The sequence below is a fragment of the Myxine glutinosa genome, chromosome 5 (genome assembly GCF_964187855.1).
Source record: "Myxine glutinosa chromosome 5, kmMyxGlut1.1, whole genome shotgun sequence".
In the NCBI taxonomy this organism is placed as follows: domain Eukaryota; kingdom Metazoa; phylum Chordata; class Myxini; order Myxiniformes; family Myxinidae; genus Myxine; species Myxine glutinosa.
In genome coordinates, this window is record NC_136265.1 from 150,646,110 (window position 1) to 150,672,301 (window position 26,192).

The 26,192-nt window shown below is 40.6% G+C and overlaps 1 protein-coding gene across 5 annotated transcripts in view; it reads left to right on the top strand.

Moving 5' to 3' along the window:
- CNST (consortin, connexin sorting protein) overlaps positions 1-26,192 on the top strand; it is a 111,072-nt gene that overhangs the window by 49,531 nt on the left and 35,349 nt on the right. For all 5 annotated transcript variants that reach the window (XM_068115934.2, XM_068115937.2, XM_078778858.1 and 2 more), the window contains one exon: positions 15,137-15,223. In XM_068115934.2, the coding sequence (XP_067972035.2) occupies positions 15,137-15,223 (87 nt within the window). The remainder of the gene's footprint in view (positions 1-15,136; positions 15,224-26,192) is intronic.

Consider the following 26,192-nt stretch of genomic DNA (forward strand, 5'->3'; position numbering starts at 1 on the left):
AGAATTACCCTTTAGAATCACCCTTTAGAATTACCCTTTAGAATTACCCTTTAGAATTACCCTTTACAATTACCCTTCAGAATTACCCTTTAGAATCACCCTTTAGAATTACCCTTTAGAATTACCCTTTAGAATTACCCTTTAAAATTACCCTTTAGAATTACCCTTTAGAATGACCCTTTAGAATTACCCTTTAGAATTACCCTTTGGAATTACCCTTCGGAATTACCCTTTAGAATTACCTTTTAGAATTACCCTTTAGAATTACCCTTTAGAATTACCCTTTAGAATTACCCTTTAGAATTACACTTTAGAATTACCCTTTAGAATTACCCTTTAGAATTACCCTTTAGAATTACCCTTTCGAATTACCCTTTACAATTACCCTTTACAATTACCCTTTACAATTACCCTTTACAATTACCCTTTACAATTACCCTTTACAATTACCCTTTAGAATTACCCTTTAGAATTACCCTTTAGAATTACCCTTTAGAATTACCCTTTAGAATTACCCTTTAGAATTACGCTTTAGAATTACGCTTTACAATTACCCTTTACAATTACCCTTTACAATTACCCTTTACAATTACCCTTTACAATTACCCTTTAAAATTACCCTTTAGAATTACACTTTAGAATTACGCTTTACAATTACCCTTTACAATTACCCTTTACAATTACCCTTTACAATTACCCTTTACAATTACCCTTTACAATTACCCTTTACAATTACCCTTTAGAATTACCCTTTAGAATTACCCTTTAGAATTACCCTTTAGAATTACCCTTTAGAATTACCCTTTAGAATTACCCTTTAGAATTACCCTTCAGAATTACCCTTTAGAATTACCTTTTAGAATTACCCTTTAGAATTACCCTTTAGAATTACCCTTTAGAATTACCCTTTAGAATTACCCTTTAGAATTACCCTTTAGAATTACACTTTAGAATTACCCTTTAGAATTACCCTTTAGAATTACCCTTTAGAATTACCCTTTCGAATTACCCTTTACAATTACCCTTTACAATTACCCTTTACAATTACCCTTTACAATTACCCTTTACAATTACCCTTTACAATTACCCTTTACAATTACCCTTTAGAATTACCCTTTAGAATTACCCTTTAGAATTACCCTTTAGAATTACCCTTTAGAATTACCCTTTAGAATTACACTTTAGAATTACCCTTTAGAATTACCCTTTAGAATTACCCTTTAGAATTACCCTTTAGAATTACCCTTCAGAATTACCCTTTAGAATTACCCTTTATAATTACCCTTTATAATTACCCTTCAGAATTACCCTTTAGAATTACCCTTTAGAATTACCCTTTAGAATTACCCTTTATAATTACCCTTTAGAATTACACTTTAGAATTACCCTTCAGAATTACCCTTTAGAATCACCCTTTGGAATTACCTTTTAGAATCACCCTTTAGAATCACCCTTTAGAATCACCCTTTAGAATTACCCTTTAGAATTACCCTTTAGAATTACCCTTTAGAATTACCCTTTAGAATTACCCTTTAGAATTACCCTTTAGAATTACCCTTTAGAATTACCCTTCAGAATTACCCTTTAGAATCACCCTTTAGAATTACCCTTTAGAATTACCCTTTACAATTACCCTTCAGAATTACCCTTTAGAATCACCCTTTAGAATTACCCTTTAGAATTACCCTTTAGAATTACCCTTTAAAATTACCCTTTAGAATTACCCTTTAGAATGACCCTTTACAATTACCCTTTACAATTACCCTTTAGAATTACCCTTTATATTTACCCTTTAGAATTACACTTTAGAATTACCCTTCAGAATTACCCTTTAGAATCACCCTTTGGAATTACCTTTTAGAATCACCCTTTAGAATCACCCTTTAGAATCACCCTTTAGAATTACCCTTCAGAATTACCCTTTAGAATCACCCTTTGGAATTACCTTTTAGAATCACCCTTTAGAATCACCCTTTAGAATCACCCTTTAGAATCACCCTTGAGAATTACCTTTTAGAAATACCTTTTAGAATTACCCTTTAGAATTACCCTTTAGAATTACCCTTTAGAATTACCCTTTAGAATACCCCTTTAGAATTCCCCTTTAGAATTACACTTTACAATTACCCTTTAGAATTACCCTTTAGAAATACCCTTTTAAATTACCCTTGAGAATTACCTTTTAGAATTACCCTTTAGAATTACCCTTTAGAATTACCCGTTAGAATTACCCTTTAGAATTACCCTTTAGAATTACCCTTTAGAATTACCCTTTAGAATTACCCTTTAGAATTACCCTTTAGAATTACCCTTTAGAATTACCCTTTAGAAATACCTTTTAGAATTACCCTTTAGAATTACCCTTTTAGAATTACACTTTAGAATTACCCTTTAGAATTACCCTTTAGAATTACCCTTTAGAATTACCCTTTAGAATTACCCTTTAGAATTCCCCTTTACAATTACACTTTACAATTACCCTTTAGAATTACCCTTTAGAATTACCCTTTTAGAATTACCCTTTAGAATTACCCTTTAGAATTACCCTTTAGAATTACCCTTTAGAATTACCCTTTAGAATTACCCTTTAGAATTACCCTTTAGAATTACCCTTCAGAATTACCCTTCAGAATTACCCTTCAGAATTACCCTTCAGAATTACCCTTTCGAATTACACTTTAGAATTACCCTTTAGAATCACCCTTTAGAATCACCCTTTAGAATCACCCTTTAGAATCACCCTTTAGAATCACCCTTCAGAATCACCCTTCAGAATCACCCTTCAGAATTACCCTTTAGAATCACCCTTTAGAATCACCCTTTAGAATCACCCTTTAGAATTACCCTTCAGAATTACCCTTCAGAATTACCCTTCAGAATTACCCTTTAGAATTACCCTTTAGAATTACCCTTTAGAATTACCCTTTAGAATTACCCTTTAGAATCACCCTTTAGAATCACCCTTTAAAATCACCCTTTAGAATTACCCTTTAGAATCGCCCTTCAGAATTACCCTTCAGAATTACCCTTAAGAATTACCCTTCAGAATTACCCTTTAGAATTACCCTTTAGAATTACCCTTTGGAATCACCCTTTAGAATTACCCTTTAGAATCACCCTTTAGAATCACCCTTTAGAATTACCCTTTAGAATTACCCTTTAGAATTACCCTTTAGAATTACCCTTTAGAATTACCCTTTAGAATTACCCTTTAGAATTACACTTTAGAATTACCCTTTAGAATTACCCTTTAGAATTACCCTTTAGAATTACCCTTTAGAATTACCCTTTACAATTACCCTTTACAATTACCCTTTACAATTACCCTTTACAATTACCCTTTACAATTACCCTTTAGAATTACCCTTTAGAATTACCCTTTCGAATTACCCTTTAGAATTACCCTTTAGAATTACCCTTTGGAATTACCCTTTAGAATTATCCTTTAGAATTACCCTTTAGAATTACCTTTTAGAATTACCCTTCAGAATTACCCTTTAGAATTACCCTTTATAATTACCCTTCAGAATTACCCTTTAGAATTACCCTTTAGAATTACCCTTTATAATTACCCTTTAGAATTACACTTTAGAATTACCCTTCAGAATTACCCTTTAGAATCACCCTTTGGAATTACCTTTTAGAATCACCCTTTAGAATCACCCTTTAGAATCACCCTTTAGAATTACCCTTTACAATTACCCTTTACAATTACCCTTTAGAATTACCCTTGAGAATTACCTTTTAGAATTACCCTTTAGAATTACCCTTTAGAATTACCCTTTAGAATTACCCTTTAGAATTACCCTTTAGAATTACCCTTTAGAATTACACTTTACAATTACCCTTTAGAATTACCCTTTAGAATTACCCTTTAGAATTACCCTTTAGAATTACCCTTTAGAATTACCCTTCAGAATTACCCTTCAGAATTACCCTTTAGAATTACCCTTCAGAATTACACTTTAGAATTACATTTAGCATGTTTGAGTACCAGTTCACTGGTAATTCCCTGTTTGTCGTAAAAGGCGACAAAAAGGGTTGGCATCAGGAAGGGCATCTGGCCGTAAAACATTGCTTCAAAAGGGGGACCAAAAAAACAACAACAACCACGGTTCCCGAAAAAGGCCAACCCCCGCCTTGCGGGGAAAAATGTCCTCTAAAGGTGGTTATATAATCACCCTTCAGAATTACCGTTTGGAATTACACTTTAGAATCACCCTTTAGAATCACGCTTTAGAATCACGCTTTAGAATCACCCTTTAGAATCACCCTTTAGAATCACCCTTCCGAATTACACTTTAGAATTACACTTTAGAATAACCCTTTATAATCACCCTTTAGAATCACCCTTCAGCATTACACTTTAGAATTACACTTTAGAATTACCCTTTGGAATTACCCTTTAGAATCACCCTTTAGAATCACCCTTCCGAATTACACTTCAGAATTACACTTTAGAATTACCCTTTAGAATCACCCTTCAGCATTACACTTTAGAATTACACTTTAGAATCACCCTTTAGAATCACCCTTTAGAATCACCCTTCAGAATCACCCTTCAGAATCACCCTTCGGAATTACCCTTTGGAATCACCCTTTAGAATCACCCTTTAGAATTACCCTTTAGAATTACCCTTTAGAATTACCCTTTAGAATTACCCTTCAGAATTACCCTTCAGAATTACCCTTCAGAATTACCCTTCAGAATTACCCTTTAGAATTACCCTTCAGAATTACCCTTCAGAATTACCCTTCAGAATTACCCTTTAGAATTACCCTTTAGAATTACCCTTTAGAATTACCCTTTAGAATTACCCTTCAGAATTACCCTTCAGAATTACCCTTTAGAATTACCCTTTAGAATTACCCTTTAGAATTACACTTTAGAATCACCCTTTAGAATCACCCTTTAGAATCACCCTTCAGAATCACCCTTCCGAATTACACTTCAGAATTACACTTTAGAATTACCCTTTAGAATCACCCTTCAGCATTACACTTTAGAATTACACTTTAGAATCACCCTTTAGAATCACCCTTTAGAATCACCCTTTAGAATCACCCTTCCGAATTACACTTCAGAATTACACTTTAGAATTACCCTTTAGAATCACCCTTCAGCATTACACTTTAGAATTACACTTTAGAATCACCCTTTAGAATCACCCTTTAGAATCACCCTTCAGAATCACCCTTCAGAATCACCCTTCAGAATTACCCTTTGGAATCACCCTTCAGAATCACCCTTTAGAATTACCCTTTGGAATCACCCTTCAGAATCACCCTTCAGAATTACCCTTTGGAATCACCCTTTAGAATCACCCTTTAGAATCACCCTTTAGAATCACCCTTCAGAATCACCCTTCAGAATCACCCTTCAGAATTACCCTTTAGAATCACCCTTCAGAATCACCCTTCAGAATCACCCTTCAGAATTACCCTTTAGAATTACCCTTTAGAATTACCCTTTAGAATTACCCTTTAGAATTACCCTTTAGAATTACCCTTCAGAATTACCCTTCAGAATTACCCTTCAGAATTACCCTTCAGAATTACCCTTTAGAATTACCCTTTAGAATTACCCTTTAGAATTACCCTTTAGAATTACCCTTTATAATCGCCCTTTAGAATCACCCTTTAGAATCACCCTTTAGAATCACCCTTTAGAATCACCCTTTAGAATCACCCTTTAGAATCACCCTTCAGAATTACCCTTTAGAATCACCCTTTAGAATTACCCTTTATAATCACCCTTTAGAATCACCCTTTAGAATTACCCTTTATAATCACACTTTAGAATTACCCTTTATAATCACACTTTAGAATTACCCTTTATAATCGCCCTTTAGAATCACCCTTTAGAATCACCCTTTAGAATCACCCTTCAGAATTACCCTTTAGAATCACCCTTCAGAATTGCCCTTTAGAATCACCCTTCAGAATTGCCCTTTAGAATCACCCTTTAGAATTACACTTTAGAATTACATTTAGCATGTTTGAGTACCAGTTCACTGGTAATTCCCTGTTTGTCGTAAAAGGCGGCAAAAAGGGTTGGCGTCAGGAAGGGCATCTGGCCGTAAAACATTGCTTCAAAAGGGGGACCAAAAAAACAACAACAACCACGGTTCCCGAAAAAGGCCAACCCCCGCCTTGCGGGGAAAAATGTCCTCTAAAGGTGGTTATATAATCACCCTTCAGAATTACCGTTTGGAATTACACTTTAGAATCACCGTTTAGAATCATGCTTTAGAATCACGCTTTAGAATCACCCTTTAGAATCACCCTTTAGAATCACCCTTTAGAATCACCCTTTAGAATCACCCTTCCGAATTACACTTTAGAATTACACTTTAGAATCACCCTTTAGAATCACCCTTTAGAATCACCCTTCAGCATTACACTTTAGAATTACACTTTAGAATTACCCTTTGGAATTACCCTTTAGAATCACCCTTTAGAATCACCCTTCAGAATTACACTTTAGAATTACCCTTTAGAATCACCCTTCAGAATTACACTTTAGAATCACCCTTTAGAATTACCCTTTAGAATCATGCTTTAGAATCACGCTTTAGAATCACCCTTTAGAATCACCCTTTAGAATCACCCTTCCGAATTACACTTTAGAATTACACTTTAGAATCACCCTTTAGAATCACCCTTCAGCATTACACTTTAGAATTACACTTTAGAATTACCCTTTGGAATTACCCTTTAGAATCACCCTTTAGAATCACCCTTTAGAATCACCCTTCAGAATTACACTTTAGAATTACCCTTTAGAATCACCCTTCAGAATTACCCTTTGGAATTACCCTTTAGAATCACCCTTTGGAATTACCCTTTAGAATCACCCTTCAGAATTACACGTTAGAATTACCCTTTAGAATCACCCTTCAGAATTACACTTTAGAATTACACTTTAGAATTACCCTTTAGAATTACCCTTTAGAATTACCCTTTGGAATTACCCTTTAGAATTACCCTTTAGAATTACCCTTTGGAATTACCCTTTAGAATCACCCTTTAGAATCACCCTTCAGAATTACCCTTTGGAATTACCCTTTAGAATCACCCTTTAGAATCACCCTTTAGAATTACACTTGAGAATCACCCTTGAGAATCACCCTTTAGAATCACCCTTTAGAATCACCCTTTAGAATCACCCTTTGGAATCACCCTTTGGAATCACCCTTTGGAATCACCCTTTGGAATTACCCTTTAGAATCACCCTTTAGAATCACCCTTTAGAATTACACTTGAGAATCACCCTTGAGAATCACCCTTTAGAATCACCCTTTAGAATCACCCTTTAGAATCACCCTTTGGAATCACCCTTTGGAATCACCCTTTGGAATCACCCTTTGGAATTACACTTGAGAATCACCCTTGAGAATCACCCTTTAGAATCACCCTTTAGAATCACCCTTTAGAATCACCCTTTAGAATCACCCTTTGGAATCACCCTTTGGAATCACCCTTTGGAATCACCCTTTGGAATCACCCTTTGGAATTACCCTTTAGAATCACCCATTAGAATCACCCTTTAGAATCACCCTTCAGAATTACCCTTTGGAATTACCCTTTGGAATTACCCTTTAGAATTACCCTTTAGAATTACCCTTTGGAATTACCCTTTAGAATCACCCTTTAGAATCACCCTTTAGAATCACCCTTTAGAATCACCCTTCAGAATTACCCTTTGGAATTACCCTTTAGAATCACCCTTTAGAATCACCCTTTAGAATTACACTTGAGAATCACCCTTGAGAATCACCCTTGAGAATCACCCTTTAGAATCACCCTTTAGAATCACCCTTTAGAATCACCCTTTGGAATCACCCTTTGGAATCACCCTTTGGAATCACCCTTTGGAATTACACTTGAGAATCACCCTTGAGAATCACCCTTTAGAATCACCCTTTAGAATCACCCTTTAGAATCACCCTTTAGAATCACCCTTTGGAATCACCCTTGAGAATCACCCTTTAGAATCACCCTTTAGAATCACCCTTCAGAATTACCCTTTGGAATTACCCTTTAGAATCACCCTTCAGAATTACCCTTTAGAATTACACTTGAGAATCACCCTTGAGAATCACCCTTTAGAATCACCCTTTAGAATCACCCTTTAGAATCACCCTTTAGAATCACCCTTTGGAATCACCCTTTGGAATCACCCTTTGGAATCACCCTTTGGAATCGCCCTTTAGAATCACCCTTTCGAACCCTTTAGAATGTATATTTTAGAACCCTTTCTTTCAAGCAGCGCTTTTACTGCGAGGAGGTTGTGCATGTTTGCTATTTTTTTCCGATTATCTTCTCTTAAAATTGTGACAGGTTTCTTTGAAGTTGGTGATGGCATGATATGGGAGTGGGATGCGTTAAATATTCTGTTTCGACGTTGGAAATCCCGTTTGCTTTTATGAGCGAGAGTGATGTGATGGTGGGAGAGACTATAGAGTTTTTTTTGGGGGGGGGGGGGGGGGGGGGTGGGGGGGTAGGGGGTGGGTTTGAAGGAAGAACAATGATTAGACAGTGGGCCAAGCCTCCAAAATCTGTCTAGTTTTTGACTTTCGTGACCCACCTCTGGTATCTACCTGAAATTTTGCAAAAATTTAGATAAAAAATCACTGAGAAAGAATTCACAACTCGTCAGTGCAAAAAGTTGCACATTAATTAGTTATGCTAATTAGCAAAATCTATAGCGCCATCTTGTGTCCATTATTATATAGTGTACAACTGAATGTACAACTGTGTACAACTGAATGGGAATTGTAAATATAAAGTACGTAGTCTATGTAGAGATGGGGAAACCGTCCAGGAGTTTGGGTGATCGAGGTCCTACCTACACACACACACACACACACACACACACACACACACACACACACACACACACACACACACACACACACACACACACACACACACACACACACACACACACACACACACACACACACACACACACACACACACACACACACACACACACACACACACACACACACACACACCAAGGAAATGATTTAAAATTTTTTTTACCAGAAGATGGCCATTCTAATTTTAATATCAAACTGAGTGATATATATATATATATTTTAATTCTTCATGAACTGAAATTAATTATCAAACTAGTTATCCAAGCTCTTATTAATAATGAATTGGAATGTTATAAAAAATAACATTTATGAAAAAATTAACTTATTAAAAATCTTATTAAATTGGTTCACGAGTTATCAAGTGACCACTCTATTCGTCATGGGTGTGTGACTGTGTGTCTGTCTGTGTGTCTGTCTGTCCGCAGCATAACTACCCAATGATCATCTGATCTTGATGAAACTTGGGTGGGAGGTTGATATCATTATCTAGTTGTGTCCTGCCTAGAGTGGGCGTATTGCGCCCATTGTGGGTGGAGCCACGCCCGAAAAAGATGTATTTTTAGGGGGTAATCGAGTTCAAGCTACATCTTCTCCGAGGGGTTTGGTGGAATCTGACAGGGGTTTCGGTATTTGGTTAGGCCAATGTCATGTGTCTAGCCCCACGCAGCTCGATCTTTCATTTTCACCCCAAGGTCAAGGTCACAAGGTCACGAAATTTAGAAAAGTCGATTTTTGATAGTTTTATTACATTGTTCGCTTCCTGATAGGGTGAAATGTTGTACATGATCTTATATTACCACATACATCATGAAATCCAAGTTTTCCAACAAATTTCAGAATCTTCGACCTTTGACCTTTGAAGGTCACAAAGGTCAAAGTTTCAAAGTTGTCGGAATCGAACCCAATTTTCGGTATTGTGTAGCTAACTAACCTCATAACTATTTATACATTGTTTTCTATCTCATTTCAAGGTCGGTAACCTTCGTTTTGACATTTCCGGGCCTGGCCTGTCCAGGCCTGTTTCGGTTATAGTCTGTCCTTTGTCATTGAATACCGATCGCTCTTGAACCATCGTCGTCTCCTGAATTGTCTTATTTAAAATTATTAAATAATGGAATCACTCTGCTGTGCGTATTGACGACATGCATGAAGCAAAACCCCGAAGAACTAACATCAGAATCTTCGCCTTCCATGGCTGCATCTGACGACGTGTAAGTCGCCATGACAGCTGCGCCAGCACTGTATGTACACTGTACAGTCTGAAACGAAGCGCGCAATTGGCTGATTAGCGCTCACGGCCACTCGTGGCCTATGTTACATGTGCTGTGATTTGACAATATTTATTAAAAAGATCGTCAACATTTTGGGTGTTTTTTCCACATTTTGAAAATATGTGCAAGTTTTTGTGCTTGATGAGTTTCAGATATTAATTCTGTAATATTTTTACACAACATATTATAAATGCAGGTAGATATGCGAGGTGTGTCACGAAAGTAAACAAAACGGGCTCGGCCCACGGCCTAGATGGAACAGAGTTGGGAGGCTAAGGCCTCTTTGTTGAAGAGTTGTCAGAATTGCAATAAGCAAGCTTACACACAGAATGTGTACGTGTATGTGTGTGTGTCTGTATGTGTATATATGCATATGTGTGGGTGTATGTGCATGTGTGTGGGTGTGTGTTTTTTTTTTGTTGTTGTTGTAGACTGGGACTGGAAGGGAGAAGTAGGGGTGACACAATCATTCTATGGGTAATGTGATAGTTTGGCTTGAAAAAGAGTGTAAAATTTAGCTATTTTAAATAGTGTGTACCCTATGAAAGTCTGTATTAAATCTGTGTTTTAATCCAGATGTCCATGTAGATTTTAAATCTATGTCATAAAGGGTTCCATGTATGTCTGTCTGTTGTATTATAAGTTGAGAACGGATTAACGGATTTCAATATATTTAACTACGGTGGATCCAGGGAACTTCCAGGAAGGTTTGTCATGCAAAATAAATAAAATTTATTTAAAATAAATAAATTTAAAATAAACATGGGCACATCATGCGTCGAAACTGAAAATGCCAACTTGCGATGCTGGATATTCCCGCACGGTGGGCAAGATCTCCCAGGAACCCTTTTTTTTTCTTGTTCCATAGATTAGCCATCACAACTGTGCCGATGAATCGGAAAGCCAGGTTTTTATTTTTTTTATTTTTACTGAATTCAAAAGCATAATTTACACACAGGCAGAGATGCAGAGACCTTAGAGTTTGTTTCCTGCCATGATTGTTGCCTATTATTTTCCCCAAACATTTTGATCAAAAGAAAGAAGAGAGGGGCAAGGGGAGAAATCATTTTTATTTTGATCTTAGACTCCATGTCATTGTATATTATATGCAATTCAGCATATAAAAATGCTGTGATGAATATCCTACTAACATTCTCCTCACCACACTCCTCACTCCCAGAGTGCATGTCTATACACCTCCGAATTTTATTTTTCCCATTAACAAAATCTCTTTTTATTTAGCAATTACACAAAGATTGGTATTCCCGTCAGCAAAGCAACATGTCTTGTATTCTAGTATTACTGAAAGGGACAATAAATTGATTGACTATATTGCATCAAGAAAGGTGAAATAAAAGTGCAAAATAACCAATCAGCAGATTCTCAAAAGCAGCGCAGGGAGTGGCCAACATAATCGGGAGACAGACAAACGCATGGGCAGACATCATGGTTGGAGATTGTGTGTGTGTGTGTGTGTGTGTGTGTATGTATGTATATATATATACAGATTTGGCATTTAATATGGAATATTTTTTTTTTTCTTGACTTGGGTTTACTTTCTGAACTCGGTGTATCAATCTGATGAGTTTCTTTTACGCTTTGGTGATTTCTTTGTTAAAAGAACCATGTCACTGATTGTCTGTCGCAGCAAGAAGTCAATAACAGGATTATATCACAGGTGGCGTGACAAAATGTACGGACAGGTACATTTGACGATTGGCCTCACAATCGGGTATATAAGGGTTGTTGCGTTCTGTATTAGTGGAAAACAACTGCTGCACGTCTACAAAAGTTATGGCTGCTTCCCCTGGAGATGGTCCGTCAACTCGACAATGCTGTTTGTCATTTAGTGGTGGCTTTACGAAATTCCGGCATGAAACGGCGTGCTATTGCTCAGCAGTATGGCATCACTCAAGGTCAGGTGTCAAAGATCCTGAAACGAAATGCTCAGAGGGGTGTCCCTACTCCAATACTGAGGTCAGGACGTCCCCGCAGAACCACAAGGGGGGATGATCGCCAGCTGCACCGGTTAGTCCGCAATGGCCGTACCAAGTCAGCTAATCGGCTTAGGGCTGAGTGGCAGCAACTGACAAATGTGCCTGCATCCAGAAGGCTAGTCAACCAACGACTGGTTCAAGCAGGCTATCGTGCCAGGCATCCCCTGATAAAGCCACGTCTGATCAGACAACACCGCCAGAGCCGATTGCAGTGGGCCAGAGAGCACCGTCAATGGCAGCCAGGACACTGGAATCACGTGATCTTCAGTGACAAGTCTAGATTTCTGGTCTATTGTCAATATGGCCACGTCCGAATGCGCAGACAAGTGCATGAAGCCTACAACGAAGATTGTATAGTGCCAAGAGTCCAAGCTGGAGGTGGTGGGGTGACCGTTGGGGCTGCTTTTCATGCAAGGGGCAAAACTGACCTGGTTGTTCTGAATGGAAACCTGAACCAGTTCAAGTACAGGGCCATTCTGGAAGAAACATTGCTTCCATTTGCTCGTGCAGCCTTTCGAGGAAACTTTGTCTTCCAAGATGACAATGCATGGCCTCATCGTGCTCGCTTGATCCAACACTTTCTTGCTGACCGTGGTGTAGAGCATATGGAGTGGCCTGCCATGTCCCCGGATATGAAGCCGATAGAGAACTTGTGGGCAGAATTAACGCGTCAAATCGACAACTTGGACCAGCAGCCTGCCTCTGTGCATGAATTGCAGCAGGCTATTGTAACTGCATGGCAAGCGATTCCTGTCCAAACCTTGGCAAATCTCGTGAACAGCATGCCTCAACGTGTACGTGCTCTCCTGAATGCTCGTGGGGGTTACACGAAGTACTGAACTGTAATTTTACTGTCCGTAATCCCAGTCGTAATTTAACTTTTGTTTTTGTTAAAAAAAATTTTTGGCTGATGTGCAAAATAAAGAGATACTTCTGGAAAGCGCACAGAAGTTTAACACGGTACTGTCCGTGAATTGAGTTCGATATCAGTTTACATCACTTTCAAGGATCAATTTATTTGCTTCGAAATATCAAATGTGGTTTTTGTTTCTTTTAAAGGTCACATTAACAAAATCTAGAATAATTTCAACATAATTCCAATGAATTTTTGGTTCTAAGTCATCTTGAAAAGTAAGTTCACCCCCACAAAAAAAAAAATTCCATATTAAATGCCAAGTCTGTATATATGTACTGTATGTTGAAAACTAACCTATAAACATTGGATTGTCACAAATTTTGAACACCAGTTGTAGTTGGTTTTTTCTACCGGAATTTTGGGTGTTACGTTCTCACCCCAATTTAATATCTGTGACTTGTTTGTACATACGCCACAAAATGGGGGTGAAGGTGGGGCCGGGGGAAGTGGTCAGTTAAACATCCCACCAATTTTCTCGTGTAATGAATAGCCCCATTGTGGTTTTAGCGTTTTTTTTTAATTTAATTTTTTTCTGCAGTCGGCACGGGTGATTGTGCACAATGCTGAAAGTGAAAGTTTTGTTTCATGTTTGCTGTGTTTTTGTGACAGATTTATTTACCGATAAGGTATGCAAGAGCATTTCCAGCATGCATGAACAAATCATATTTGATTGTTAACGTTTGCTGTGCAGGCCGAGGCAGGTTTCACCCCGTTTTTTTTTTGTTTTGTTTTTTCTTCACGTTTGCGGCTCATTCTGATGTCTCCCTGCATTTGCATTTCACTCAAAACTGTATAGCTTTGGTGGCCAAGGCACTCTGGCTATGCGAGTCCACGATGATTGAAATGTTGGCTCCACTCCAGTTGCAGCAATAAAAAGCATCATGGTGCAAACACGTTTCCCAGCAAGCGTCAAATAAGATGCAAGCCAAGTTTACCTGGCTCTCGTTCAATACGATATTGGAAGAGAACTTGTGTCAGACATAGAGATTACATTTTTCTTTGTTTATGAGCCTGGTGTTGGCTTAGCGGTTAGGGTGCCGGCTTGGGATCCTCGGATCCTGGGTTCGAATCCCGGTCGATCGCTGAATTAATGCCAGGGGGGTTGACTCAGCCTGTCATCCTTCCGAGGTCGGCAAATTGAGTACCAGCTTGCTGGGATGAATGATCACGGTGTGTACCCCGATTTAGAATAGGTACACCATATCCCTGCGCATCGTAAGAGCGTGACCAAGGGTTGGCATCAGGAAAGGGCATCCGGCCATAAAAACATTGCCTCAAACAGGGAACCATGATTGTCATGGGGCCCGCAAGGCTAACCCCCGCTCTAGCGGGGAAAATGGCCTTGAAACGATCATTCATTCATTCATATATATGAGCACATGAATTGTGACCAAGATGTTGGTGAGTCCATACCTGATCCGAGATGTCAGCGACTGTTGAAACAGTCTTCTAGCAAGAAAATTCACGAGGTGGTTTGCAATGCTTTCCTAGTGGTAGTAATCAGGGCATTAATTTGGTGTTCAGCATCCACCGGAGAATGGCACCAGAAAAGATACCCTTCTGGGCAGGGGCGCTGCCAGGGATTTTGGGCCCCATGAAAAGATATCACAATGCGCCCCTATGAAGCACGTGCGCACATTTTTACCTAATGTTCTCATAATTTTTAGGGCCCCTGTCAGTGCAGGGCCCTTGGAATCATCCTAACTTTTCCCCCCCTTACGGCGCCCCTGCTTCTGGGTGTCCCACATGACTTGCGGCACATACATTGATGCACCACACTGTGCGTAAAGCACCAGAGTGACGGTTTATTGTCATGTCTGGAATCGAATCCAGATGAAGCTTAAAGGGTGAGTGTTCCCCCCCCCCCTCACCCCCTGACCTATCCTGTAAATGCCATATATGTCTAGACTCAAGATGCAATATTTGTGATTAATTTTTCATCTGGATCTTTGCACAGGTAAATTCACCTGTAAAATATTATGTAAAGTGATGAGAATATAATATGTGCATGTCCACTGTTTATGTGCTGTGCGCACATCATTGTCCCTTGACAATTGGTGACAGATACGGAAGCTCTTTCTTTCATTGGAGCACTGGAGTGTTGGCACAAAACCGCTCTTGCTGAGCTGGAGACAACGCAGGAGTGCTGCGGTAAGAATTCCAATGGGAATGCTTTCTAGGTGAAAAGCACTCCTTAAACACAAGGCTTGGTAAAATGCTTATTTTCCATTCATTATTTCACCCTTTGCTTGTTAAGCTTTTGCGGCCTCAAGTGGTTTCCAAAACCTGTGCAGACTAGTGTTATTCTTCATGCGTACACAGTATAAAAAACTGATCTTCAAGCCGAGGTAAACTTAAGATGCTCGGATTAGTGTCGTGTTTTCGCTGTGTGACGTGCACATGCTGAAGTCGATGTGAAACAAGCGAGTTTGAGCAGGCCTGTGCAAGCCCCATGCAGCATTCTGCTAAACTGTGGTTGCAGCCGACACAAAATATCCAGAAGTACAGGAAATAGCAAGGTTGCTAACTAAGTATGATTGAACTCTCACAACTCCAACTTCTTTGCAGCACTGCCCTCTCGTAGACATTCGTGTATGCTCAGCTGTTTCCCAGCAACTTCTAACCAATTTAAAGTATAACTTATTTTACAAATCCGTAGAAGGAGTTATACTGATGTCAAGATATCCCAGCTGTTTCCCAATTCATGAGCGTCATTTAAGCCATTTTGAGCCCGAGCAGCAAAGGAAGCTGCACATCTTGACATGAGTGTAACTCCTTTTATGGATTTGTTTTTCTCGGTTTTACAGCCAGCATTGCCCTGCTGTGGAAATAACTCCTCTCGTACACCGTGTGGTCTGCATGTTTATATTATGGTTTTCGTGTCTTCTGCGTGACAGCTGACCTTGTTCAGTCATTTTTCTGCCATCTGGCATTTCTCCTTGGATTCTGACCTAATACCTGTATCAGGTGTCCCATTGATCTCCATGGCTCTCTTAATGGCCGTCAGGGAGTGAGCTGTCACAAGAGATTCCCTGCACATTTTTCGATTCCAAACACTTCCTTGTACTTGGTGCAAACGTGAAAATGTGTCTTAATTACTCATTGATATATATGTATATGTATGTATATATGTGGATGTGTAATTGTGTGTATATATATAATATATATATATAATATATATATATATATAGATATATATATATATATATTGTTATGGTTTTTAGGACCTTCACTTTATCAAATTTAGTATTAAAATCCCTAATAACCCTCCTTTGTACATTTCCCCCTTAATTGGCTGTTAATTGGAATGAGTGCACCTTAGCTAGTCCATCGCACACACGTAGGCCATCATAGAACCTCTCTGTAGTTATTTCTTTATTATGTGTATCAGTTAAGGCTCTGTTTTCCACTAGTTGACCTTACGCTGCACCAAATCAAATAAGATAGATCCCCTTTAAATTGCCCAAAACCTCCATTGCCAACTGTATTGCCAACTGCATTCGCCCTCCATTACGCACACGGTCAACTCGGGGAAGAAGGGTGTGGCCCCACCTCGTCATCAGGAGGAGGAGTGAGCCAGCCCCGATCAAGCAACCAAGAATGAGGGGTTTGGCCTGAGAGGGTTGAGAGAGTTGAAGGTTTGAGGGGTTTTGAAGAGTTGAGTTCTGTGAGGAGTTGAGGAGTTCGGCAGGAGGTTCTGAGTGCCAAGAGAGACGCGCAACCCGCAGAGGTACGAGGGGAAGACGACGCTGTTCAAACAGCCCCTGCGCGCGCACAGCTTTGATGCGCTGCTGCGAGCAAACGCCGCGGTGCGTGAACCAGATTGCGGTGGAGTCAACGGCCGCACACTTCCAGCCTCGACGTCCCGTGCGGGATCAAGCTCCAGCCCTGCGTCCAGCTGAACCTTCCTCTCCTTCCAGCCATTCGTTCCTGCCTTCATTCCCCAGTCGTGTGAGTCTGCCTGTCGTCTGTCCTTTGTGTTGTCCTGGGAATAAGTAAGCCTGTGTAAATAAGTAAGAATTGCTCTGTGTCCTTCTGCTCCTTCCATTTCCCTGTAAATTACTTTTATCTCTTTTCTTCTTTGGGTTTGTGTAAATAATAATAAATATCTGTTCCTCCATTCTTTGATTTCTTCTTTCTCATCCGATCGCTTTAGAGATTTCCCAATTGAGTTCCTGTGGTGCGATTTCGGCCAACGCTTTATAATCGGGTTAGTTCTCTGTTAATGGCTCGAACTTCGGACTGCTAACCCGCTCGGCAAATACCAACTTGTCCATGGTTTCGAGCGGAGTTACCCACCTGCCTTGTGGAGGGATTGGCGGAGGTGTACGGGAATCCCTTGACCAATCACTTCGGCCAATCCCACCCCACGGGGGAGCGGGGTAGCTTCAGGATCGGAGACGGCCAGTGCAAATAGAAGGGGGATTAACCCCCCCCCCTTGCTAAGGGGAGCACTGCCCCCGTTTCCGTAACAATATATATATATATATATACACAGTCATGTGAAAAAGTAAGTACACCCCATGTAAAGTTTTGACTTTTTCAACATATTTCAACGTACAGCTATTTGATCTTCATCTATCTATAATGCCAGTAATCTCTGTGTGTCTGTCTGTGACCGCTGTTTCTCGACAACTACGGGTCCGATATACTTGAAACTTGCCAGGTATATTGCTGGGGACCCGAGGATGTGCCTTTTCAAGGTTTCATATTAATCGGACAAGTAGTTAGCGAGCTATGTCCAAAAAACGATTCAACCAATCAGAGAGCAGCGAGCTATCACGTGTGCCGAACGTGGCGAACAGACTCTGCCTCGGACGGCACATTTGAGAGCGTATTCATTTATTTCACGTTGGCAAACTATGTTGGCGTTAAACTATGTTTTAAAACTAATTAAAACTACTTTGCGATTCTTTCGCTTTCCTGCGCGTTTGTGCACGCTATGGCGATTTCTTTACCAAACTCCGCAAGCCGTTCGCTTTGGACCAAACCATTTCATGTAAATAGAGGGGGGGGATTGTCACCGTACTCGCAAGCCGTTCGCTTTGGACCAAACCATTTCATGTAAATAGAGGGGGGGGATTGTCACCGTACTCGCAAGCCGTTCGCTTTGGACCAAACCATTTAATGTAAATAGAGGGGGGGGGATTGTCACCGTACTCGCTAGCCGTTCGCTTTGGCTTTGCGAATGGACCAAACCATTTCATGTAAATAGAGGGGGGGGATATAATTTTAGATATATATATAGTACGGGCATGCCCTAGTTTCAACAATATGGATAGATAAAGGTGATATAATATAACAAATATCATGAAACATTTACATTTTGTAGTCCATTGTATAATTTAAATAAACATAAATGCAAATTTCGCATGTGGAAAAAGTAAGTGCACCCCTACATTTATCACTACTTCAAATACCTAAAATTAGAATCAGGTGCACCAGCTCAGGTGCAAATGATTAGAACATTGTCAGAGAGCATCTTGGAGGAACCTGTCTTATTTAAACATCAGACATTTAGTTTGGTTTGCTCTTTGTTGTTGAAGTGTGCGGTGTCACCATGCCGAGATCAAAAGAGCTCTCTGAGGCCTTCAGAAAGAAGGTTATAGATGCCTACGAGTCTGGGAAGGGATTTAAAAAGATCTCTAAACAATTTGAAATCAATCATTCGACTGTCCAGAAGATCATCTACAAGTGGAGAAGATTCTAAACAACTGCCAACTTGTTCAGGCCAGGCCGCCACAGCAAATTCAGCCCGAGAACAGACCGCAAGATGCTGAAAGAAGTCTCTAAGAACCCCAGAATGTCATCACGGGACCTACAGGTAGCTCTTGCCACTGTTGATGTCAAAGTGCACGAGTCTACCATTAGAAAGAGGCTGCACAAATTAGATCTACATGGGAGGTGTGCCAGGAGGAAACCTTTGCTGTCCAGAAAGAACATCAGGGCAAGACTAAAGTTTGCCAATGAACACCGAGGCAAAGACCAGCACTTTTGGAACAATGTGCTCTGGACAGATGAGTCAAAGGTAGAGCTATTTGGCCACAGTACCAGAAGACATGTTTGGCGAAAACCAAAGACAGCATTTGACCACAAGAACCTGATACCAACTGTAAAGCATGGTGGTGGAAATATTATGGTTTGGGGCAGCTTTGCTGCATCAGAGCCTGGGCAGCTCACCATCATAGAATCCACTATGAATTCTTCATTGTACCAGAGGGTGCGTGAGGATAATGTGAGGCCATCTGTCGGATAGTTGAAGCTCAACCAAAGGTGGACCTTGCAACATGACAATGACCCTAAACATACCAGTAAATCCACCAAGGAATGGCTGAAAAGAAAGAAATGGAGGGTTCGGAATGGCCAAGTCAAAGCCCGGATCTAAATCCCATCGAGATGTTGTGGGGGGATTTGAAATGAGCTGTGCATGCAAGAAACCCCTCAAACATCGCACAGCTGAAAGAATTCTGCATGGAGGAGTGGGCAAAAATTTGTCCCAGTCGATGTCAGAGACTCGTAGACAGTTATAAGAAATGTCTACTTGAGGTTGTTTCTGCCAAAGGGGGCAATACCACCTATTAGAGCCATGGGTGTACTGACTTTTTCACGTGAGTGTATATGTATGTGTGTATATATATATATATCTATATATACACAAAGAATTAAGTTAAGCACCCCCCCCGTTTTTTTACAACCTCGCACATTACAAGTTTGTTGTCGTCAAAACAGTGTAATATACCCATGATATTGCTATATTTTCTGGAGAAGTGATATTATGGTCACATAAAAACAACAATCATGCCGTTTTCAATATTTTATTCTGAATAATTTAAGGTGAAAATTTTTGGGAATTTTAGGCATATTTTCACCTCAATTTAAGTATGGAGCTATAGGTCCATCACGGACAGTGTGGATGACGTTTATGTTTTCTAACGTACAGTCATTGTTCTGAGAAGACCTCTAGCGATCTTTGCGTCAATAACGTGTGTAGGACCCACGTGATCGGATCACTGACTCAACCCTACGTCTCATAGACCCTGTAAGCCGTCGTATGCGTTGCTGTGGCAGGTTGTTCCATTCCCGATGTAATGCACGTTCCAATTCATCCAGATTGGCTATTGGAGGGACCATCTTCGCAATTTGTCGTCCCAACATGTCCCAAACGTGCTCGAGGGGGTTCAGGTCAGGACTGTACGCAGGCCAGGGGATGGTTGTCACAGCACCTTGCTCCAGCAAGGCTCGGACGCGTCTCGCACGGTGAGGCCTGGCGTTGTCATCCATGAAGATGGGATTGACGCAAAGATCGCTAGAGGTCTTCTCAGAACAATGACTGTACGTTAGAAAACATAAACGTCATCCACACTGTCCGTGATGGACCTATAGCTCCATACTTAAATTGAGGTGAAAATATGCCTAAAATTCCCAAAAAATTTCACCTTAAATTATTCAGAATAAAATATTGAAAACGGCATGATTGTTATGTTTTTATGTGACCATAATATCACTTCACCAGAAAATATAGCAATATCATGGGTATATTACACTGTTTTGACGACAACAAACTTGTAATGTGCGAGGTTGTAAAAAAACGGGGGGGGTGCTTAACTTAATTCTTTGTGTATATATATATATACAGTCACGTGAAAAAGTAAGTACACCCCATGTAAAGTTTTGAATTTTTCAACATATTTCAACTTACAGCTCTTCGATCTTCATTTCAACAATATTGATTGATAAAGGTGATATAATATAACAAATATCATGAAACATTTACATTTTGTAGTCCATTGTATAATTTAAATAAACATAAATGCAAATTTCGCATGTGGAAAAAGTAAGTACACCCCATGAAATGTTTTAAAAAATCTTTTTAACATATGTGGACATATCAATATTTGATCTTCATTTAAACAGTATCGATAGATAAAGGTGATCTAATTGAACAAAAAATAATGAAAAATTGACTTTGCAATAATTTATTCAACAAAAAATTAACAGAGATGCCATTTCCTTCTGTGGAAAAAGTAAGTACACCCTTGGCTCTAATAAGTGGTATTGCCTCCTTTGGCAGAAACAACCTCAAGTAGGCGTTTCTTATAACTGTCTACCAGTCTCTGACATCGACTGGGAGAATTTTTTGCCCACTCCTCCATGCAGAATTCTTTCAGCTCTGTGATGTTTGAGGGGTTTCTTGCATGCACAGCACGTTTCAAATCCCCCCACAACATCTCGATGGGATTTAGATCCGGGCTTTGACTTGGCCATACCAGAACCCTCCATTTCTTTCTTTTCAGCCATTCCTTGGTGGATTTACTGGTATGTTTCGGGTCATTGTCATGTTGCAAGGTCCACCTTCGGTTGAGCTTCAACTTTCCGACAGATATATGAATGAATGAATGATCGTTTTAAGGCCATTTTTCCCCGCTAGAGTGGGGGTTGGCCTTGCAGGCCCCATGACCTCATGGGGCCCTGTTTGAGGCAATGTTTTTATGATGGCCTCGCATTATCCCCAAGCACCCTCTGGTACAATGAAGAATTCATAGTGGATTCTATGATGGAGAGCTGCCCAGGCCCTGATGCAGCAAAGCTGCCCCAAACCATAATATTTCCACCACCATGCTTTACAGTTGGTATCAGGTTCTTGTGGTCAAATGCTGTTTTTGGTTTTCGCCAAACATGTCTTCTGGTACTATGGCCAAATAGCTCTTTGACGAGGTTTACCTTTGACTAGGTTCGCACAGTCCTGGAATGTCCTTGAAAGTCCTGGAAAAACGAAAATGCTTTTTCCCCAGTACTGGAAAGTCCTGGAAAAACTACAAATGTCCTTGAAAGTCCTGGAAAAAATTGATTATTCTTGTCCCGAAAAAGTATTATGGCTGTCGGACGTTTCGGCCTTTCGCCGTGTGCAATTTATCGTAAATAGAAGAGTCCATTCATAAAATCATTTGTATTAAAATCGTAGTAAAGATTTGGACCAATCAAAACTTAGAGGTCATATCAAGATCTTTGTGAGTGGCTGCATACTTAGCTATGACGTCGGAAACTAATTATACATATTCACGGAAATGTCCAATCTACCCGGAAGTTAATTTCATATGCGCAATTGTGCACTGCGCACAGCGTGTTTGAACAGTGAAAAAAATGTCAAGGCTTTGTCATTTTAATCTGGCGTGGCTCAACCAACCCAATTATCGGGATTGGTTGGAGAAAGAGTCGATTCATAGAGCTCGGTGCAGTCTGTGAGAAAAGCTTTGATATCGGAAACATGGGTGACAGTGCGATGAAGAGCCACTTGAAAGGTGCAAAGCACAAACGCTTGCTGCAAGAAAAGGAATCGAATGAACGGTCGAACTTGCACATTACAGAGTATTTTGGAAGGCCAACTACCGCTCGAAGGACAGGTGTTTATCACTGCTTTTTCTCCCATTTGTACTCCACGGCCGTTTTATACCACTCTATTATTATTCGGTTGACTCTGTGATGGGATCAGCTTGCGAATTCACGGCATTTCTTTGGTTCAATTCAATTCAATTCAAGTTTCCAGATGCCCTTTACAAAACCCACCACGTGGATGTAAATAGAGCTACTCGATTTTGTTTATCTGCATTTTGCTGCAGGTTTAAAGGGAAAACATTAAAGGGAAGCAAGGCTTTAAAAGAAAGTTGTCGGACGAAGAAGGTATCTGACCGAGCTGTTCTAGAATTCCGGATTGAGTGTCGAACCCTGTTGATTGAACTTGTCGGAAAACTTATCGAAAAATGCCTGATCAAGTACCCGCTTGCGAGAAGCTTGGCCTGTCTCGACCCAAGGCATTTTGAACAGAAGGATCCAGCAGTCAAGTTCATGAGGAGAGCCTTGGGATTATTGGCGGACGCCCACTGGATAACCCCTGAAACTGGTGATGAAGCCCTTCGCCAGTATTCAAGATACTTGGATGATGCATCCCTAAGACATAAACATTTTGATCGCAAAGAAACTCGATTGGACACTTTGGCATGAAGACATTTCGAGGAAGGTGGAGTTCAGAAAACTGTGGGATGCTGTTAGCCTGTTGCTGCTCCTGTCCCATGGCCAGGCCACGGTAGAACGTGGTTTCTCAATCAACAAAGAGGTGGAGGTTGAAAACCTGAAAGAAGAATCTGTCATCGTGCAGAGAGTCATATGTGACCATTTACATGCTGTTGGGGGTGTTCAGAATGTTGAATTAGACAAAAAACTTCTGTTGTCTGCTACTGCAGCTCGAAGGAGATACCAAGACCATCTCGACGAGCAGAAGCGCTCAAAGGAACTACAGCCAGCCATCGCCAGGAAACGTAAAATGGAAGAGGAAGTGGCAGAAATTAAAATTCAGCAAAAGAGACTTAAAACAGACATATATTCCCTGCAGAAATCTGCAGATGACTTTTCATTGAGGGCAGAGAAGGTGCACGATTTTACACACATTAGCAAAGCTAACAGCTTACGCGAGTCGGCCAAACACAAGGAAGTTGACTTAAAATTAGTTGAAGAGCAACTGGTTGAGAAGGCCAGGCAGTTGAAAAGCATGTAAATGTGAATACCCTGGGACATATGCTTGTACATGTACATAACTGTAAATAAACTTGTGCCTAAAAGTGACAACTAATCTGCATCGGACAACAACAGGTACACATTACAAGATAATATCAACAACTTATCATTTCATAATAAAGTTTATTATATTGTGAAAAATGCACTCTTTGTTTTTGTGAAAAAAGTAAAAGATTGTCCTGGAAAATAGTATTTTTGTCCTGGAAAAGTCCTTGATTTTTTGCATTCTTGGGCTGTACGAACCTTGTTTGACTCATCTGTCCAGAGCACATTGTTCCAGAAGTGCTGGTCTTTGCCAAGGTGTTCATTGGCAAACTTTAGTCTTGCCCTGATGTTCTTTCTGGACAGCAAAGGTTTCCTCCTGGCACACCTCCCATGCAGATCAAATTTGTGCAGCCTCTTTCTAATGGTAGACTCGTGCACTTTGACATCAACAGTGGCAAGAGCTACCTGTAGAGTCCCGTGATGACATTCTGGCGTTCTTAGAGACTTCTTTCAGCATCTTGCGGTTTGCTCTCGGGCTGAACTTGCTGGGGCGGCCTGGCCTGAACAAGTTGGCAGTTGTTTGGAATCTTCTCCACTTGTAGATGATCTTCCGGACAGTCGAATGATTGATTTCAAATTGTTTGGAGATCTTTTTAAGTCCCTTCCCAGACTCGTAGGCATCTATAACCTTCTTTCTGAAGGCCTCAGAGCTCTTTTGATCGAGGCATGGTGACGCCGCACACTTCAACAACAAAGAGCATACCAAACTAAATGTCTGAGGTTTAAATAAGACAGGCTCCTCCAAGATCCTCTCTGACGATGTTCTAATCATTTGCGCCTGAGCTGGTGCACCTGATTCTAATATTAGGTATTTGAAGTAGTGATAAATGTAGGGGTGCACTTACTTTTTCCACATGCGAAATTTGCATTTATGTTTATTTAAATTATACAATTACAATGGACTACAAAATGTAAATGTTTCATGATATCTGTTATATTATATCACCTTTATCTGTCAATATTGTTGAAATTGTCCTCCAAATCCTGGTCCTCCAAATCCTGGTGGCGTCTGGTCAAATCCGTTTCTGGTGTTTGTTCCCCCTCCATCCCCTCCCCATCCTCATCCCCTCCCTTACCTCAAATGGCTACACAGTTGACACCACATGTGACAAAGCCGAATGCCTCAACTCTGTGTTTGCCTCAAAATGTTGTGTCCCAAACCCATCTCTCTCTGTTCCCACCTCACCCAGTCGAACCCAACTGCTCCTGGAGTCTGTGTCCTTCTCTACTGACAAGGTGGAGGAGTTTTTGTCAAACCTCGACTCTGATTCTGCAACTGGACCAGACGGCATCAGCCCACGGGTCCTAAAATCATGCTCTGCCGCTCTATCTCACCCTCTCTCTGTTCTTTTTACCCTCTCTTTTGCTCAAGGTCATCTGCCAGCATCCTGGAAATCAGCAAACATCACCGCTTTACACAAAAAAGGTGCAAAAACAGATCCTTGCAACTACAGACCAATCAGCCTGCTCCCAATTATCAGCAAAGTCATGGAATCCATCATTGCTTCGGATATCAAATCCTTCCTCTTCTCCAATGGCTTGATCTCCGATCATCAATTTGGATTCAGACCAGGTCATTCTACTCTGGACATGATGCTTCTGCTGTCTCAACAATGGATGGAGGTCCTCAATGCCAAACAGGAAATCAGAGCAATTTCCCTTGACATATCACGTGCCTTCGATACGGTCTGGCACCCAGCTCTGCTCACCAAACTCTCCTCCTATGGTATCCATGGAAATCTCCATGCATGGCTTGCAGACTTCCTCTCTGGTCGTAGACAACGTGTGGCCCTGAATGGATTTCTCTCATCTCCCCTTCCTGTTAAGGCTGGAGTTCCCCAAGGCAGTGTTCTGGGCCTTGTGCTTTTTCTGGTCTTTATCAATGATCTCTCCGACTCTCTGGAAAATCCTCTATCTCTTTGCTGATGACTCCACTCTCTGCTGCTCCATGCCTCTTCCCTCAGATCGGCAGTCTGCAGCCTCCTCACTCTCTGAAGACCTGGACAAAATCACAGACTGGTCAAACAAGTGGAACATGTCTTTCAATCCTGACAAATCTCACACTCTTACTATGTCTCTCCGAAAAGATCGACTGGACAACCCTCCCATATACTTTCTCAACAATCCTCTCCAAGAAGTTCTGTCGCTCAAGCTTTTGGGTCTCACTATCTGCCATGATCTTTCTTGGGAAAACCACATTTCCAAGCTGGCCTCCAAAGCCATTCGCCGACTGGGCATCCTCCGTCGTGCGAAGTCCTTCCTCGGCACACCTGAGCTCCTCACCACATACAAGGCTTTCATCCGCAGCTCAATGGAATACTGTTCTCCCCTATGGGCCGGTGCACCTACCTCACACCTAGCTCGGCTTCACGCTGTTGAAACCAAAGCTTTCAGAATCATTGGAATCTCCCGTGATGAAGCTATCTCCGAGGGCCTTTCACTCACTCACCGCAGACAGGTAGGTGGTCTTTCTGTCTTCTACCGACTCCTCTCCGGCCTTGCTCCC